This window comes from Festucalex cinctus, chromosome 1, assembly GCF_051991245.1.
Source record: "Festucalex cinctus isolate MCC-2025b chromosome 1, RoL_Fcin_1.0, whole genome shotgun sequence".
Taxonomy (NCBI): Eukaryota; Metazoa; Chordata; class Actinopteri; order Syngnathiformes; family Syngnathidae; genus Festucalex; species Festucalex cinctus.
In genome coordinates, this window is record NC_135411.1 from 26,768,466 (window position 1) to 26,786,475 (window position 18,010).

Sequence of the window (18,010 nt, forward strand, 5' to 3'; positions counted from 1 at the left end):
AATTAGACGTGTAAGATGGGGCCAGAGATGATGTGATTTTTCAAAAGATCATTTTAATGATATACTACTATCGGTTCACACAGACATTTTTAACAAATCGTACCTCCTATGCCACAGTTGGAAAAATATTCATATTTTTTTCACAAATCGAAATCTGTCAGTCACTATATAAGCACAAGTGAACTTCTTCTTTGTTTATACTTATGCTGTGCTTTGTTGTTTTATTTTTATGTTTGGGTATAATGTGTTGTATTTTCCTGTTGGGGCTTCGTGTCCAGGTCATGTTTGTAAATGAGAATTAGTTCTGAAACATTTTACCTGGTTAAATAAAACAACAAAATAATAATAATAAAAAAGGTCATTGAGGTTTTGGGGTGCAGAGTTCCCAGCTTCTAGTCTACAGGGTCGGCGACTCAGCTGATCCCACAGCTTTTCAATAGGATTCCGGTCTGGAGAAAGTGCAGGCCATTCCATTTGAGGTACACCTGTCTCCAACAGCCATTCCATAAACTGGAGCATTGCCGTTTGTGAATTTTGCCGTTAAGGTCCTCGTTCGAGAACAGCAACTTGTGCAGAAAGTACTGATACCTTTATAGTAACAGTTGGACTTGTGCATTCAAAAGCTTAGAGGACACATTAAGTTTAACTGTAAAGGTTTGAATGAATTTTAGTCTCAATAACTTTTTGTGAGTAGCGTATATTGACAGGCGGAACATTTAAATGGTCTTCCACTCGATGGAAGAAGGTGCAATTAACTGTATTCACCTCTATCCATCCATAAACTAAATAATAGCTTTGTGTTATGCGAAACCCACTATAAAAAAGTACATTTATGAGTAAATGGGCTCTTTGCACAGCTTGACTACTTCCTGAACTTAATACCACTCCTTCATTTCCTGTCCTTCATGTCCTGTTCATGATTGGATAAACCGATTAATCCAGGTGTGTCTGGCCATTGTCGTTGTGGTGATTGAGGTCAGGCACACCTGGATTAATCATCTTGTCCATGAAAGACAGGGAATGAAGGAGTGGTATTGAGTTCAGGAAGTAGTGGAGTTGTGCAAAGAGCCCATTGAAACAAGTATACATTGGATATAAAAATTCTATGCACCCCTTTTCAAATGCCAGGTTTTCATGATATAAAAAATGAGACTTAAGAGAAATCATTTCAAAATTGTATCCATTACTGTGCTCTACAACCTGTAAAACTGAATGGATAAACATGTAAGCGACTTAGGTAGTGGTTGCACAAGTGTTCAAGACCCGCTTTACTGGGGATGTGACTGTATACAGTAGTGTTGTTCTGATACTGATACTGGTACTGGTATCGGCAGAGGCCCTGATACTGCATAAAAACAGTGGTATCGGTATTGGTGACTACTAACAAGTAACATGCTGATACCATTAGTTCCAACGCTAATATAGGACTTTGGATGCAGCATCTTGTGTCTTGCTTGTGAACGACATTCACTGATTTGTGACATGTTCACTGCATGCCGATCTAAGATATCCTATTGGCCCTTGAATGCTCTGAACCAACAGGACAGTTTTTTCATGTCAAGAAAAGAAAAACCTTAGGTATCGGTATGGTATCAGCATCGGCCGATACTGCAAAGCTGGGTATCGGAATCTGTATCGGAACAACACTAGTATACATTAATTAACCAATCTTGTTCACGTCAGCACAGACAAAGTGCCTCTGATTATGATTTATGGTGGTCTCATTTTCAAGACCCCAGTGTACTTTCTACATAGGCGTCAAATACTGTTTCTGGTCTTATGCGTTGAAGCGTATTTAGGCATCTTTGCATTTTGTGTTTTAACAGACGATGACGACGTACTCTTCTCGGAGGAAGTTGAGCAAATGCCAGTGTGGCCGGTGGACATCTCAGTGGATTCAGACAGTAAGAATGGTTATGAAAATAACGGGACTGAAGAACAAGTGGTTGAGTTGAATAACAGTACGGAGGAGGAATGTTTCGAGTTTGTCGTGGAAGACGGTCAGAACAAATTAACAGTCCAAACAAGCTCAAGCGCCGAAGAAAAAAAATACATTTGTTTACGATGCAACATTGTCTTCTACAACCCGAACACCCTGATGGTCCACCAGAGAGCCCACCAGCCCTACTGGTGCGAGATGTGCAAGGAGCAATTTGAGAGCAAGGCCAAGCTCAAGCACCACAAGTGCGACCTGGTCCCCAACAGGTGCCGCCTGTGCGGCAAGACTTGGGCCAGCCAGTCGGCCCTGCGGACCCACATGGTGGTGCACACGGGGGATAAACGCTTTGTGTGCCGCTTCTGCGGGCAGAGGTTCGCGCAGAAGGGCAGCATGAGGAGCCACCTGGTCCGAACGCACGTAGGCTGCGGCGAATGCGGGATGAAGTTTGAGATGAAGACGCAACTACTACGTCATTTGTTGAAACATAAGAGGCGTACCGTTTAGGGGGCATGCTAAATGAAAATTCACTTCAGGTTTGTTCACTCACGTCGCGGGATGATATAATCTCGCGAGTCACCGTGCTCCTGTTGTTTACACCAAACGTTATTTTGTTTTTGATAATGTCATCCTCAGTTTAAATTGTCCATGTGTGTGAATATACTGTATTAGTGCCCTGCGATTTGCTGGTGGACAATCTGACACGCCCAAAATCAGCTGCCATGCTCACTCGCAACTATGATGGGGACTTTGACATAGATTAATTGATTCAGTAGTTTGGTGAAGACCACGGCCTTGTTTATGAATTATGTATTCATATACAAGTCGGTGGTAAAGGCAGGGCAAGCCCTCTCAAAGTCGACAGATTTCAACAGGGTTGTGAAAAGTAGATGGAATGAGTGTTGGTTTTACATATATGAAATGACACAAGTATTTTTGTTTGCAGCTTTAAACGTACTAGATTGCTTTAATCTTAATAGTCATAAGCCTTCACATAATAGGAGTAAATAGGTTTATTAAATAAAACATCCCTTAAAAATCCAGTCCGAGTGTGCTTTGTTCTTAAAGAATGCACTTTCCATTCAGCTCCAATGAACATATAGCTATACACACTTCACCATTTGGGGGCGGCTTTGTTAGAGCATGCAAACATGACACAAATCTGTCATTTCTTTTGGCAAACACAACAAGTAAAATAATGACTGATGTTTTCCAGGGGCGTTTCCCAGGTAACAAAAATTGTTTAAACAGACTTTTTTTTTTTTTTTTTCCACAAGTCATTCGTCTTGTCTGTCCTTTTTATATCATCAGTTGGACTGGTTTTAGCTTATTTATTAAACCAAAGTGGTCCCAGTGGCCTTGCATTTTTCTTAACAGCTGTAGAAAAGTTTATTTTATTCAGTAGTTCAATTTAGAAAAGAAAAATACACAACACTTATTCTGATTTCTATTTTAATAAAACCATTTGAATGAAGGATTCTCATATCGAGAGTGTATTGGGGGTGTGCATTTCCTATGTAAAAATAAAAAATAATCTACAATTAAAAAATAAATAAAATACCATCAAATACTCAAGTGAATCCAGAGGTTCACTTTTTAAATTCTTTTTCACAAATGTTGTTAGCCTAATTGCATAAATACCTCAGTTAACACACGTGCTTGCTATTTTTTATTTTTTATTTTTTACCTCCCCTGGATGTGCTTTATGATTCTCAGTAGGGGTGTGAATTGCCTAGTACCTGACGATTTGATTTGTATCACGATTCACATGTCACGATTCGATTCGACACCGTTTAATCCCGATACGAATTTATAAGTCGGTTGTTGCGATTTTTTTTTTTCATTCAAATTTAGAAAATACTAATCAGTAAACTTGTAGAGTGTAAGATTTGTATGAAAATGTATTATTTATTTATCTGAAACTTCAGTCTTATACAGGTTGTAATCTGTTTCATGTTTGAACAGCTGTAAAATAAAATATTAAGGCTTAATGTTCCGTTCATATAACATTCTTCCATGCTTAAGGTGTGAACCATAACCCGAAGTAAGACGTTTTGTTGAATATTTTTCCATTAAAAGTGGAAGTTTAAAAATCGATTCAGCCACTTATTGAATCGATTAAAGAATTGCGCGATGTAGTATCGCGATATATTGCCGAATCGATTTTTTTTAACACCCCTAATTCTCAGTCATCAAGGTCATCCGCAAAGTTTGAATCAAGGCAACTTCACTCTTGTTGAATTTGACATTCAAAAATGACTTGGACAATTATGCTATAAGGCTAATGCTATTCTTGTTTATTGAGATATACATCTGCATTTACATTGTGCCCTTATGTATTTTATTATTATTTTTTATTTCAGCTTGTTCAGCAACACTGTTATATCAATCATTCAGATTACTGAACAATGATGGCAAACAGTGCTCCATGTTGCTACATTCCACCCAGAAATGAAGTGACAATATAATAAACACAAGCAGGGGGAAACAAGCACCCATATATATATATATATATATATTTAAATAATTAAAACCTGTACATCATATCTTCACACGGTTTTGTTGAAAGGACACACTGTGTACATTTTGGGGGAGTCTACTGTTGTAATGAGGTAGTTGAAGGTGTCTGCTACACATCGGCACAAACTTATTCCGGCTTTCACTAGACAAGGTCGTTTACTGCGGCCTTGGAGGAGGTATTTCAAACAATGCACAGCAAACGTGACGGCATGCGATGCGGATGAGGTCAGCGTGTCAATGAGGTATTCACAAAGTTCCATAAAACGGACAAATACTAAACGGAAATGCAAGATGTCTACAATGCGTCGCGTGTGGATTTTTCTCATGCATTCAAACAGCAAGTGGACGAAAGCACAAGTAAGTGTAGCTGTAAAAAGAAAATGGTAAACATATTCAAAGGCTAGTTAAAAGAGTTTAAGAGGAAGTCAAGTCAAAAGTGTTCATTACAATAATATCCTGTGACTCTAGTGAGGACGAGCGGTATGGTCAATGATGGATTGATGTAAGCACCCCCAGTATTCTAAACGCGGTATTCTGGTATGTGCTGCTTTGAAGACCCCCTTTTTCTTTTATCGCTCAGTTCCTTAGACCCCAATATTGGATTTGGCAGTCATCTTTTGTTAAATTAGTTAGAATTCTTTAAAGAGGTACTTTACTTATTTAGCCATTTTTGGCAGTCAAACATGAATATTTTGCCCATAATAAGTTTTACATTTTCATTATTTTTCATGTACAATTAGCACATTTTCAAAACACATTTTGCAACTTGCTGTCGACTGAAAATGACATCACAAGGGCTCAGGTAACCAATCACAGCTCAGCTTGTGAATGTCACATGACAAAACCTAGAAAACAGGTGAGCTGTGATTGGGTATCTGAGCCCTTGTGATGTGTTTTTCAGTAGACAGCAAGTTGCAAAATGTGTTTTTAAAGGTACCATTTGTACGTGAAAAATAAAGTGTCTAATTATAGACAAAATATTAACTTTTTATTCGTATAATGTGCTAAATAAGTTAAGTATCTAATAAAAAATACAAATTTCGTCCTGTACACTTCATGAAGCATATAATTTATACATTTAAGGCAAGTTGTAAAATGTCTGATGTTCTCTTGTTTATGTTTTAACAAATTTAAAACATAAATCAGGCTGTTTCTACTAAGTACTGTCTAAAATATTCTTCAATTCTGATACTGTAAATGTATATGATTGTTTGCTGAGAAACGTTTCTTTGGAGGAGCAATATGGCGGCCTCGCAACTCAAAACGTTTTTTTTTTTATTTGTATATATCAACAAATGAAGCTTACAGAAAAATTGAAACATACAGCTGAGCGATATCAAAAACAGTACTAACAAACTGCTTAGAGGAATATTGACTAATAAATATTTCCCTTTACCTCTTAGGAGACGGAATGTAATGGGAACATTTACTAATCGTAATGTTAAGTCAATTAGATGCCAATATATAAGCTTCCCCATTCCACCCAAAGCTAAAGAAGTACAATTTAAAAATAAACAATATTTATCCCTGTAAGGAATTTTTTGCATTCTAAATTTAACATTGAGGACAACGAATGTACTTTTTGCACCAGTAACATAGAAACAGATGAACATTTATTTTTTACTTGTATCTTTACAAAGCTTTTTTGGGACAGCTTCTATGTATGTGCTGTTCTAACGATTTGGGTACTCTGTCTTTAACTTACATGGATATTAAATTTGGAATAATGGATAATAAGATAAAACAATTTACGTTGAATAACTTGATTATTATGGCAAAGTTTTTCATTCAGTCCTGCAGGTTTTAGATGTTTACGCTTCCCAACACACCTGATACTAAACATCATCAGCATTGTTATCAGGCACGCTGATGAGCTGATTATATGAATCAGGTGTGCTAGCGGGAGGAAACATCGAACACCTGCAGGACTCCAGACCTCGAGGAACGGAATTGGTGAATAGGGACCTCGCAGTGGTCGCTGCTCGGGTCTGAGTTGGAATGTTGGGCTGCATACAACATATTGCAAAGAAAATGTTTGACTTCACTTCCCCTTTAAAGCGCAAAACTTTTTTTCTTTCAACATTCTCAACTTGTTTCTTTCCTGACAGCTAAATTATCTCTCTACAGCAGGGGTGTCCAAACTTTTTCATTTGAGGGCCACATACAGAAAATCATAAGGACGCAATGGCCACATAATCTTATGAAGAGAAATTGTGTTTAGTCCTAAAAATTGTACAAATAATTTATTTGTGCTTTTGCATATTTAGAAAAATGTTACAGTATATAAACCAATTTATTTGTAATATGGCAGTAGGGTTATTATAGTTTGGGAATTTTTCATTATAGTTTTTATTTCGTTTTGAGTTTTTTTTTATTTTTTTTATTTAGTTAGTTTTAATTAGTTTTCAGGGTGGTTATGTTAGTTTTATATTAGTTTTAGTTCTTTAATAAATGCTTAGTTTTAGTTTAGTTAGTTTCAGTATTAGTTTTCTATTTTTGCTTTTTTTTTAATGTGTATTACTTGTGCGCAATATTTAAAAAACACCATGGGCGCGACGTCATTATTCCGTTTTATATCAAAATAAATCTACTAAAAATCACATTTAAAATCATTCCTAAAGGCTCATGCATTAAATTAATTACCAAAGACTAAAACGAAGGACGTTTGCTGTAATCATAGTTAGTTTTATTTTAGTTAGTTTTGTAAACATAAAATGTAGTTTCAATTAGTTTTATTTTTTTTTAAAGCATCTTCGTTTTTATTTCATTTCGTTAACAAAATTGTTGCTTTGAATTTTAGTTTTTTTGTTAGTTTTAGTTAACTAAAATAATCTTTAATAGCATTTGTATTTTTCGACACCCTCCCTTCTTACTTTGACCATCTCCAAACATTTTTGTTTATTTAATTTGAACTGAGTCAAATGCCATTTTTAGCATATGTCGCGAGTCACTAAAAAATGGATGGCGGGCCGCAAATGGCCCCCGGGCCGTAGTTTGGACACCCCTGGTCTACAGCTTTCTTTAGTACAAGGAGTGTATTAGGCCCACACTGCAGACGCTTAAAATTGTTGGGTAAACAATAACCCATGCGTCAAAAAGGGATAGACTCCACTTGGGTCAATTTGACCCAACTTTTTGGATTATTCATTTCATCCGAAAAGCAAACACTTGTGAGTGGTCGGTCCCTTTTTGACTCGTATGTTGGCTTATATGTGACCCAACTGTTTTTCGAGAGGAGAAAGTAACATGCTGCCACTTGGAGAGGCCAATGGAACACATGCGTCGGCTCGTCCCTTTTGGGTGGTCTTCATGTGGGTGAAACACTGGTGGTGGTTCAAGCCGTACTTGTAGGCGTAACATTTCCCGCAGTCCACGCAGCTGTACGGCTTCTCGCCCGTGTGCGTCCTGAAGTGGATGTTGAGCGAGCTCTTCTGGGAGAAACTGCGTCCGCAGTTGGGACAGCTGTACGGCTTCTCCCCAGAGTGCACGCGCTGGTGCAGCTTTAGGTACGTCTTCTGGGCGAAGCGTTTGCCGCACACCGTGCAGCTGAACGGCTTTTCGCCCGAGTGCCGTCTCACGTGCACTTTCAGGCTGCTCAGGTAGTTGAACACTTTGCCGCAGAACAGGCACTGGAAGTGCTTGCTTGGTCTCATGGGTCTCGCGGGGAGGAGAGCCAACGGTTTGCCGGCGCCCCCGTGGATGTTGCCGGCATAGCCGGCGAAGTCGCCGGCAGTGGCGGCCGCCGGAGCGCCTGTGGCGTCCATCAGCGTGTTCATTGCGGCGTCCTCGATCAGCTTGTCCATGATGTTGGGCTGCGTGCGCTGCGCTTGGCTGTCGGCTATCAACGGGAAGCTGTTCAGAACTTCCGGGTGGAGCTGGAGTTCGTTAACGGAGCGATGAATCTCGGCGTCCAGGAGCGCCACATCTGCACGATACGCAAGCTATTACCTCGATGGAATACTCAGATTAGTAGTAATGCTTTTTTGTTTTTTTGTTTTAAAGAAAGGTACACACAGGTTGTTTACCTTTCCTGTTTTCCGTCAGCCTCATCTGCTGCCCAAGCGGATGATCGTCGTACATTTCCTCCTTGATGAAGATGAGATCGGGTTCTGCCTCTATTATATCTAACACCTGCCAAAATGTTCCCATATGATTCCCTTGAAAAGACACTACAGGCCAAATGTGACAAACAAGAGCATACCGGCGTTCCCATGCTTGACATCGCAACATCGTCCGCTGCCTCTTTCCTTTGAGTGGAGGAGGCCCTTTTGTCTTCTCTCCACAAATCCATGCACCAATCCTTCCCGAATACTCCGTCAATGGCGGGAGCGGCCATCTGCTGCTGCTGCTGCTGCTGCTGCTGCTGCTGGTGGAGGTGGTCTGCAAATACCAAAGTAGAGTATATGACAGGTTGCCATGTACATATAATACAATCTGGGTCTGTCCGGGATGACAAATTAGAAACACAATACACAATCTCCATTGACCTGGTCCATAATCCATTGTGATTTGTGGAGGGTCCTGCATCCAAACATTCAAATAACATCTTTGCAAATACAATACACTATTGTGCATTAAAAATCATGCCCTACCTGGCATACACACAACAAACCAAGGATAGACGTGTCACAAATTAGATTCAAATATGTAATCGGGACCACATCCGGATTAAATCTAACACATTTAACCCTGCATACACAAATTCGTGTTAAATTCTTACCAATTTTACACAAATTCAAATAGTAAAAAAAAAAAAAAATGCAATGACGATCACATTTGGATTTAATTTTACAAAAAAAATTCTTACCGCGCATACACAAATTCAGATCGCTACCAAACATACAATCAGGATCAGATCTGGAACAAATTTACAACCCCAGGCTGCCCAGCAAAAACAAATTGAAATTATTTCCAAATAAAAAGTATGGATCAGAGCTGGATAAAATTACAGTAAAATTCTTCAACACCATCATTCAGTTATTTAAATTGCTTCCAAATACATATTCTGGTTCAGACTGGGACTAAATCTAACATATCTAATCCTAGTTACACAAATTCATATTTCCAAAAATAAAATCTGTATCAGATCTTTTTTTTTTTTTAAATCACAATTTGTAAACCTGTATATACAAATAACTGCTTCCAGTTATAATTACTTTGGTTGGGGGGGGGGGGGGGGGGGGGGGTATTTACATTAGTTTTTATTTGTAACGCTTACATTTACAAAGACATCATAAATGTGCCACCTAAAATTTTCATGGGAATACCTTTGAAATGTGCTCCATTTTTTAAAGCCCCTCTCCCTAAAAACGACCCACCAGTTTTATGAACATCTTGACCTTCAGGATTCCTTCGGCCGATGTTGTTGACGTGCCCCGGGTAGTACTGAGCCTCCCGGGCGGCCCTGAGCTGAAGCTCCAGGGAGTAGCATCTCTTCTTCAGGGCCTCGTTCTCGCTCTTGTGCAGGGAGATCTCACCGAGGAGGACCGAAGAGCACTCGTCCGCCAGGTTTCCGATCTCCATCAAGGCCGTCTTGGTTAGCTTCTCCAGGATGGCCGCCAGCTGCATCCGGAAGCTTCTGTTGGTAGTGTTGCACATCATCTCGAGGCGGAATAGGTGCAAATAATTCGACGATTCGGCCTCGCTTGGTCCGGCATGTATTTGACAAACCGAATCCACGGGCGAACGTAGCGGGTTTAGGACCAAGGCTAGCTGCTAGCCGCTGTGCCGAAGTGCATTGTGGGAAACGTAGTGCCTTTACCAAACGACATGAACGCAGCCTAAGTTTAACACATGATAGCGTTTGTCTTTGTAAGTAGTATGAAACAATTATAAAGGTCTTGATATGATTTAAGCAAAATTTCGTTTATGGGCTAATAATTGAATTATTCTTCTCAAAACGTATGTGAGGTAAGAATAAAATCGATGCCAACTCGCAGTCACGTGCCATTGTGTTTTATTTCCATATTAAATCACATAAAGTAACAAAGTAAGCAATTTAGTAATGCTAGATAGATTGATAAGGCAATTAATGTTCCAAAGAAGCCATGTGGGCAACTGAAACGGTTGGCAAGGGCTACAAGCCAAAATAACTTTACTTTTTTTTTTTTTTTTTGTCACCCTAAACATAACCTCAACTGTGGTCCATATGAGACATGGCAAGGCAGTTTTATTTATAGAGTACATTTCATACACAAAGTAACTCAATGGGTTTCACATAATTAAACATGTAACAAAGCATTTACAAACAAAAAAACAAACAAAAAACCAAGACATTTAATATCACATACATAATTATTTTTATAAAACACAAAAATATCTAAGACATTACAAAGAAAACTAAAACAAGGAACTTTCTAAAAGTTCAGTGCTAGATTTTTGGGGGGGAAATATTTCAATTAAATTGTATTGTTACAGTAAGATAACTTGTCTGTATGTTGTAATTATTAAATAAATGTGGAAATCAAAGTTATAAGCAATCACCAAAATTATATATTACCATTACTTTGATAAGCAACAATCACGGGGGGAAGGAAAAAAAATCAAAAGCATGCAACTATTTTTGGATATTTTAAGTGTCCTGACATTATGAGCTAACTCGTGTTAGCCATATTCCCCAGCTGGGAGTCCCAAATGATTATCAAGATATATAATACCCTTGGCCCTCTTCCCTCCACTGTGTTGAAATGTTGCTAACACCAGGGCCACCTTTGGCATTTTTGATAAAAAAAATTTCTCCAAAAAACACAAATATGCACACAAAAGCACAGCATATTTTACATTTTACAGTGGTGCCTCAATTTACGAGCGACCTGACTTCAGGCCATCGCTCGACCGATTCTTTCGTCTAGACTTGAGCAGCAGAAAAAGCAAGTAGTGACCAATTCTTTTTTTTTTCTTAACTGCCAATTGCTTATATTCACCTACAGTTGAAGATTAAACATAAAAGAATTACACGTTGTGTATTTAATTACACTACATAATTTACAAAAGTCTACTAGCTTAATGCTAACAGAATACAAAATGATGCCTCAACATATGCAAACAGAGAATATAGCAATCCTCTGGCATATATTCTTTACCCTTCGTGGGGGGGAAAAAAATACTGCATATTAGTGGGTGTTGTAAAATTCTTCACACACCAAGAGAAGCACAATTTGAGGCTGGAATGGATTAATGGCGTTTGTAAATTACCCCATAGTGGGACTAATAACGCTTATCTTATTCAAAATATGATTCGCGATATGTTGTGCTATTATAATGTCATTAATGTAGCGGTTGAGGTAATGTTTGTTTAGTCCCTTCATGAATGAGTAATAATCTGTACATTTAAGGTATTTTTATTTTTTATTTACTTTGTATGGTGTGACATGAAAAGTGATATCGCCTCATACTGTTTTCACAGTTTCACCTTTTTCTACGTCATGAAACATGTGTACCAAAGCACCGTCTTCAGAGTCGTGATGTTGAAGATGAATTTAGCTGACTGTCCGAACAAGGCTGAGACAGTACGAGCATGGCCATTGAATGAATTCCACTCAAAAGTCAAGGTACCACTGTATAAGGCTTCAAACAAGACTGCAGTACTTTGCTTGTTTTCAACCACCAGCTGAACAAGTTACATGAGACTGGCCACAATGTTCGATGAGGTTTCGTTCCGGAACGGCTCTCTTTGCGTTGCATTACTCCCGCAGAGTTGCACATCGGACTCGAGGTGCACCAAGAGGTGCTTTTTCAGATTGCAGTTCTTTGTGAAGCCCTTGCCACACTGGACGCATACGTAGGGCTTTTCTCCCGTGTGCGTGCGCTGGTGCATGTCCAGGGTGCACTTCTGGATGAAGCCCTTGCCGCAAATAGGACAGCGGTACGGCTTCTCCCCGGTGTGCGTGCGCTGGTGCGTGTACAAGTGTCCCTTCTGGGCGTACCGCTTCCCGCACAACGTGCACCGGAAAGGCTTCTCTCCCGTGTGACTCCTCTGGTGGATCTCCAGCTGGCTGTAGCAGCGGAAGCCCTTGCCGCACTGCAGGCAGCCGAACCTCTTGGCGGCGGTGACGGTGGTCCTCAGGTGGTGCATCTTGGCGCTCCTGAGCATATTTTGCGGCGCCGCGTTCGCTGGTGAGTTTTTGCTGGCCTCGTGGCTAGCGTGCGCTGCTGTTGGTGGGGGGTTCCACTGCGTCGCTCTCTTTTCAGGCGTAGTCAGGCACGAGGGCGTGTTGAGGCTCACAAAGCAGTCAAGGTAGACGGGATGATGGCGTTCTGACATGTGTTTGTGGCGCTGGCTCGCATCTGGACTCTTGTGGGTGCCTGTCGGCAGGACGTACATGTTAAAGTGAATGCTTGAAAAAAAAAAGGTTAAAAACGTAAAATGTATGTTGTTTCCTAAAAAGTACTACAGCAGACACACCACTTGCTTAGACACATTTATTTACACCTGACATACAAACGAGATCAGCTCTAGATTAATTTTCTGACCTTCTTAATATACAGATTCACTGTTTATGAACTAAGTGCAAATAAATAGTTGAAATAGTCAAACATTTTATCCAGATCAGATCTGAATTAAATTTTGAAAGTCTGGTCCTGCATTAAAAAAATTTAAATTGCTCATTTTGGACATATATAAATTCAATTTATTTGACAGATTCATACATATTACAAGTACACAACCTGGACCAGATCCAAATCAAATTGACAGCTTCTGAAACTGCATGCAGATTTACATTGTGTCCAATTGCATAAATGTGGATCAGATCAGAATAATATTTGGAAAATCTGGTCCTGCATTAAAAAATTTACACTGCTCATTTTGGACATATGCAAATTCAATTTGTTTGACAGATTCATACATATTACAAGTACGCAATCTGGACCAGATCCAAATCAAATTGACAGCCTCTGAAACTGCATGCAGATTTACATTGTCCAATTGCACAAATGTGGATCAGATCAGAATTAAATTTGCATAATCTGATACTGCATAACAAGATACAAAAATGCACAATCTATGAGCTTGTACTATATAGAATGAATTTAAAATCCTACCCTACGTACACATATACAAATTTCTCGCAAAAGTGTCATCTGAATCATATTTGGATTAATAAAACATATTTGAATTTCACCGTGTTTACACTAAACACTTAAATGAATACAGCAGAAGTGATTTCAAACTCACTGTTTTCATTTGCTCGTTCTTGTTCAATTTCTCTGTTGTCCACCTCTATTGGCTCTTCTTTTACCACCACTTCCGGATGCTTAGTCGGTAACTGAAGCGTCTGATTTGGGAGACGGTACAATCAGTCCACTGCACAACAGAGCATGGAAACCATTGGAAACACAAACCTCAGCTGCGTGATGCTGCTCATCTTGGACGGAAGTGCTCGTCTCGGGCGAGGAGCTGATGTTCTCCCATGCAAACTCACTAGGGTGCAATCAATAGTTTGAGAGTCAATAAATACACAGTGCGGCTATGAGAGAACTTCCCTGTTATCTCCAGTCTGCAGGTAGACACCAAGGAAGTGATGGAAGATGGAACAAAACCAGGCCTACCTGTTCGAAATAGGTCTTGTCCTGTCATGCTCCAGCACGGCGTTTTCCACGCTTTCCCTGGGGTCCTGCGGCCTGCCCCGCTGTGCCATATGGAGCAAAGTCTCCATCAGGGTCAGCTTCTCGGTGAGCGACACAATTTCATTACGTCCGCGGGTGATCTCGATTTTCAGCATCTTCGACTCAATCTCCACCAGTTTACCGATTTCTGTCACGGCCGTTTTGCACAACGCGTCCATGATGGACACGAGCTGTGTCTGGAAGCAGAAGGCCGTCATATTGCTTGAATTAAGGACTTAAAACACAACAAACAGTCGTACGTGTGTAAACAACACAAGCCACCGTGCCCCCACCTCTTGAACTCCACGAGACTTCGCTGGGACCGGAAGTACTGCTGTCCTCTAGTGGCCCGGAGAGATTATACACAATAATTTTTGTGTGTGTGTGAATACAAAACGCTTTTGCTTGAAATCGATAACGCTTGTGTAAAAAAATTCAGGTGTTTATTTTATATACAACCCCGGGCTAATGTAACATTTTTGTCAGGAACCTGAAGCGGAAACAAATTAACCATAATGCACCGCGGTTTAAACAAAGACTGGCTACTGAAAATTTTTAAAGCAAGTACTCCATTTGCCACTCACTGTAAATAATGTTACATACGACAAAAACAAAAACAAAAAACAAAATACAAAACACTTTGTTTAAAAAAAAATAAAAATATAATAATAATAATAATAAACCTTCGTCAGTCTGGTCGGAGAAACCATTGGCCAGAATGCAACGCTGTCTAAAACTCAAACGTGATTGGCTATTTATATTCATTCCAGGAAGTAATTTACATTTGCCGACGGAAAATCCTTGTCGCTTTTGCGTTCATAGGGTGAGTAAATACTGTTTTAACTCCAGCAGAAACAGTATTTTCATCAATATGTGTTAGTGTTGTTTTAAGAATTTAATTGTGTATCTTACTTTCCATTGGTTTAGTCAATTTTGGAAGCGTATGATACTTGAGCTTGTACTGCAATGTAAATACTGTAGCTCAGGTATGGGCAACTTAAATGCTGGCGGGGCAACCATTTTACTCCAAGCATTTCCTAACCAGTTTTAGGACAAAAATGCTATTTGATATGGTCAAAATATGTGCTCTTAATAATTCGTTTTAACCATACATTTAGAAAAGATCCACTATCATAACCCAACATCAAAGGGTTTGAAGCAAATAACCATATTGATTTTTTTCCCCTCCCAGTGCAAAGTGCTGTCTTGCATGAAGATTAGCATGTAAGGACAGCACACAAAAATATATGTATATTTTTTTCTTTTCTTTTTTCTTTTTACATCAATCAATGGGCAACTCAGAGTGGGGTCATGGGCTGCATGCAAGTTACAGTGAATTTTCATCATGACTTGCCAAACAGTGTGCTCACACAAACGATTGCACCATTTCCCCTCACACAGTCAACATGATCGGCAGGAGAGTCGTGGTGTTTCCCACCTCAGCAGAGCTTGGCCCGGCGCTGTCCCACCTGGTGACCTCTCGGGCAGAGCAGGCAGTCAACTCCCGGGGCAGGTTCACCCTGGGTCTCTCCGGAGGGAGCCTGGTAACCATGCTCAGCAAAGAGCTGCTAACTGTGCCGGGTTTGGACTGCAGCAAGTGGGTGGTGGGTTTCTGTGACGAGAGAGTGGTGCCATTTGACAGTCCTGACAGCACCTATGGCCTCTATAAGGTAAGACAAACATTTTCTTGATTGTATCCAGAACTAAGATCTGTCTCTCACTTGTCCCTAGAGTCATTTCTTTTCGAAGATCAACATCCCAGAAGACGCAATCTTAGCCATTGACTTCTCAATCCCAGTGAAGGAGTGTGCTGAGGATTACTCTCGTAAACTCAGAAAGGTTTAACAGCTTTAAAAAAAAAAAAAAAAAAAAAAAAAGTGTGATTTCACTGTTGAATGAATTTTGCATGATGGTGAGTTGCTTCCAAACACACACAGGCTTTCCCCAATGACGACGTCCCCGTGTTTGACCTGCTCCTGCTGGGCATGGGGCCTGACGGACACACATGCTCCCTCTTCCCTGATCACCCTCTTTTAGAGGTGAGGGCTGCTCTCGATGTTGGTCTTTTTTAAAAGGGACAATCTGGTCCAGATGCAGATCGAATTAACAGGTTCTTATGGTGCATGTTGATTCCAAAAAGACAATCTATATCTAATCTAGATTAAATTTATATGTCGTAATCCTGAAGACTAATCATTAATGTGTATGATTGTGATACATAATTAACCCTGCAGACAAAAATTCAAATTACTGTAACTCCTAAATAGACAATCAGGATGAAGTCCATATTAAATTTACTATTTGTGACACCACATACAAAAATGATCAAATCCTCTCTAAGTAGAGAATCTGAATCAGATCTGGTTCAGATTGACATTCAAATTGAGAAAATCAGGATCTGATCCAAATTAAATTGATAACTTCTGACCTTGTCTTCGAAAAATTGCAATCAAATGTGGGTTCATTAAACAGAAGCTAACCCTGCTGGCAAAAATATCAAATTACTTCTAAGTACACGATCTGGATTAAATGTAGATCTTCTTACCCTGAATATGATGATTAAAAAAAAAAAAAAAAAAAAAAAAAAAGCTTCCACCTCCACAATATGGATCAAATCCAGATTAGATTTGCTGTTTAATTAGCCTCCTTCCAAATAAGCAATATGGATCATATCATAATAAGTTGTGTCTTGTGAAACTGTATAAATATCAAATTGACACTCTGTATCAAATCTGGGCTAAATTTGATGTTTGTGACGCCAAACACGCTTTCAGTTATTCATTCATTATTCATCATAAAGCCTTTACTACCTGTACAGTACAGATTTAAGTTACTTTTTTTTTTCATTCCATAGCAGAACAGTCATAACTTTCTGAACTGTTATGTGAGTGTAAAGAGAATGTCTCGTTGATTGATAAGATATTATTCTAGAAAAGGTTATTTATAGGATTGCAAAAGTCATCCTATCTGTCAATCAATTTATCATCGATGCTTGTGTGTGGTATTTGGGCAACATGACGAATGCAAACAAAATTCTCTAACTGTTGTTGCTCGCACTCGGTGACCAGGAGGGCCAGAAGATCGTGGCTCCCATCAGCGACTCTCCCAAGCCACCACCAGAGCGCGTGACCATGACATTTTCCGTGGTGAACGCCACCCGCTGTGCTGCTTTCGTGTCCACTGGGGGCAGCAAAGCGCCTGTTTTGAAGGTAAAACCAATGAAATGCCATGGTACACTTTAACTTACTTGTGTCCTGTCTAATACACATGGAAGTGTATCAGTGACAGTACTGTGACTCTGCTTGCACGCATGTGAGGGCATGACAACATTATGTGTATCTGTCGCCCAAAGCAAAACATCAGCCAAGAAATTATAAACCAAAGTGCCAATGTATTGGATTACTGTTCAGTTTGATGTGGCATAATACTGATCGTTTCCCTGCAGGAGGTTCTGGAGGGACGTGAGGGCCCGCCGTTCCCAGCAGCCCGCGTCCGCCCGACAAACGGGGAGCTGTTGTGGCTCATCGACGAGCCCGCCGCCGCTGCTTTAACGATGAAGGTGGAGAGGCTGGGCTCTGGGGCCAAGATTTAGAGCTTGCCAATGATGAGGATGCTGCAATCCTCCTTTCATTCCCAGTGATTAATTTCTCCAGGCCAAATGGAGAAGGAGAGGAGAAGCTGTGTGTTGTCAGCACTTACTGGAATCTTGTACATGTTTGTCTATGTCCAGAGGCTTTGGAAAGACTAATCATTTAGATTTGTATTTGTAAGATGGGAACATTAAACCAAGTTAAATACATTTTAATTGAGTGTTTGAATAAAATACTTTTTAATTAACCTGTCATTTGGTGAGAGATGGATAAGGGAAAAACAAAACAAACCTTTCAAATGCGTATGTATGTCCAACAGATACCGAAAAAAAAAAAAAACTGAAGAGGATAGTGACTT

At 39.7% G+C, this 18,010-nt stretch overlaps 3 protein-coding genes across 9 annotated transcripts in view; 2 read left to right on the forward strand and 1 right to left on the reverse strand.

Moving 5' to 3' along the window:
• LOC144021985 (uncharacterized) overlaps positions 1-2,979 on the forward strand; it is a 12,142-nt gene extending 9,163 nt beyond the window's left edge. For all 4 annotated transcript variants that reach the window (XM_077526343.1, XM_077526338.1, XM_077526331.1 and 1 more), the window contains one exon: positions 1,827-2,979. In XM_077526343.1, coding sequence (XP_077382469.1) covers positions 1,827-2,443 — 617 coding nt within the window. In that variant the 3' untranslated portion in view covers positions 2,444-2,979. The remainder of the gene's footprint in view (positions 1-1,826) is intronic.
• LOC144022007 (uncharacterized) lies at positions 2,947-10,183 on the reverse strand. Its single transcript, XM_077526372.1, has 4 exons — positions 9,775-10,183; positions 8,658-8,836; positions 8,482-8,587; positions 2,947-8,381 (listed from the first exon to the last, which is right to left on the reverse strand). The coding sequence occupies exons 1-4, from the start codon at positions 10,055-10,057 to the stop codon at positions 7,663-7,665; spliced, it is 1,287 nt and encodes a 428-aa protein (XP_077382498.1). The 5' UTR covers positions 10,058-10,183; the 3' UTR covers positions 2,947-7,662.
• On the forward strand, positions 4,676-17,899 carry pgls (6-phosphogluconolactonase). 4 transcript variants are annotated; one of them, XM_077526456.1, is made up of 7 exons: positions 4,676-4,813; positions 13,953-14,128; positions 15,464-15,732; positions 15,794-15,901; positions 16,000-16,101; positions 17,131-17,271; positions 17,508-17,899. In XM_077526456.1, exons 2-7 carry the CDS (start codon positions 13,978-13,980, stop codon positions 17,652-17,654), a joined length of 918 nt encoding a protein of 305 aa, XP_077382582.1. In that variant the 5' UTR covers positions 4,676-4,813; positions 13,953-13,977; the 3' UTR covers positions 17,655-17,899. The 4 variants fall into 4 exon arrangements, with proteins under 4 accessions (XP_077382582.1, XP_077382592.1, XP_077382602.1 ...); XM_077526484.1 differs by lacking the exons at positions 4,676-4,813; positions 13,953-14,128 and adding exons at positions 14,835-14,885; positions 15,255-15,286; XM_077526466.1 differs by lacking the exon at positions 13,953-14,128 and having other exon boundaries at positions 4,682-4,813.
• Positions 17,900-18,010: the final 111 nt, after the last annotated feature.

What these genes read in the sequence shown, in the direction of transcription:
- LOC144022007 (XM_077526372.1), bottom strand. Translation starts at nt 10,057, where the DNA reads ATGATGTGCAACACTACCAACAGAAGCTTCCGGATGCAGCTGGCGGCC. An exon ending in TCAAGATGTTCATAAAACTG is followed by an intron (nt 8,837 to 9,774) that starts GTGGGTCGTTTT and finishes TGGTATTTGCAG; the next exon opens with ACCACCTCCACCAGCAGCAG. An exon ending in TGTCAAGCATGGGAACGCCG is followed by an intron (nt 8,588 to 8,657) that starts GTATGCTCTTGT and finishes ACATTTTGGCAG; the next exon opens with GTGTTAGATATAATAGAGGC.
- pgls (XM_077526456.1), top strand. Translation starts at nt 13,978, where the DNA reads ATGGAAGATGGAACAAAACCAGGCCTACCTGTTCGAAATAGGTCTTGT. An exon ending in CTGATCACCCTCTTTTAGAG is followed by an intron (nt 16,102 to 17,130) that starts GTGAGGGCTGCT and finishes CTCGGTGACCAG; the next exon opens with GAGGGCCAGAAGATCGTGGC. An exon ending in GCAAAGCGCCTGTTTTGAAG is followed by an intron (nt 17,272 to 17,507) that starts GTAAAACCAATG and finishes GTTTCCCTGCAG; the next exon opens with GAGGTTCTGGAGGGACGTGA.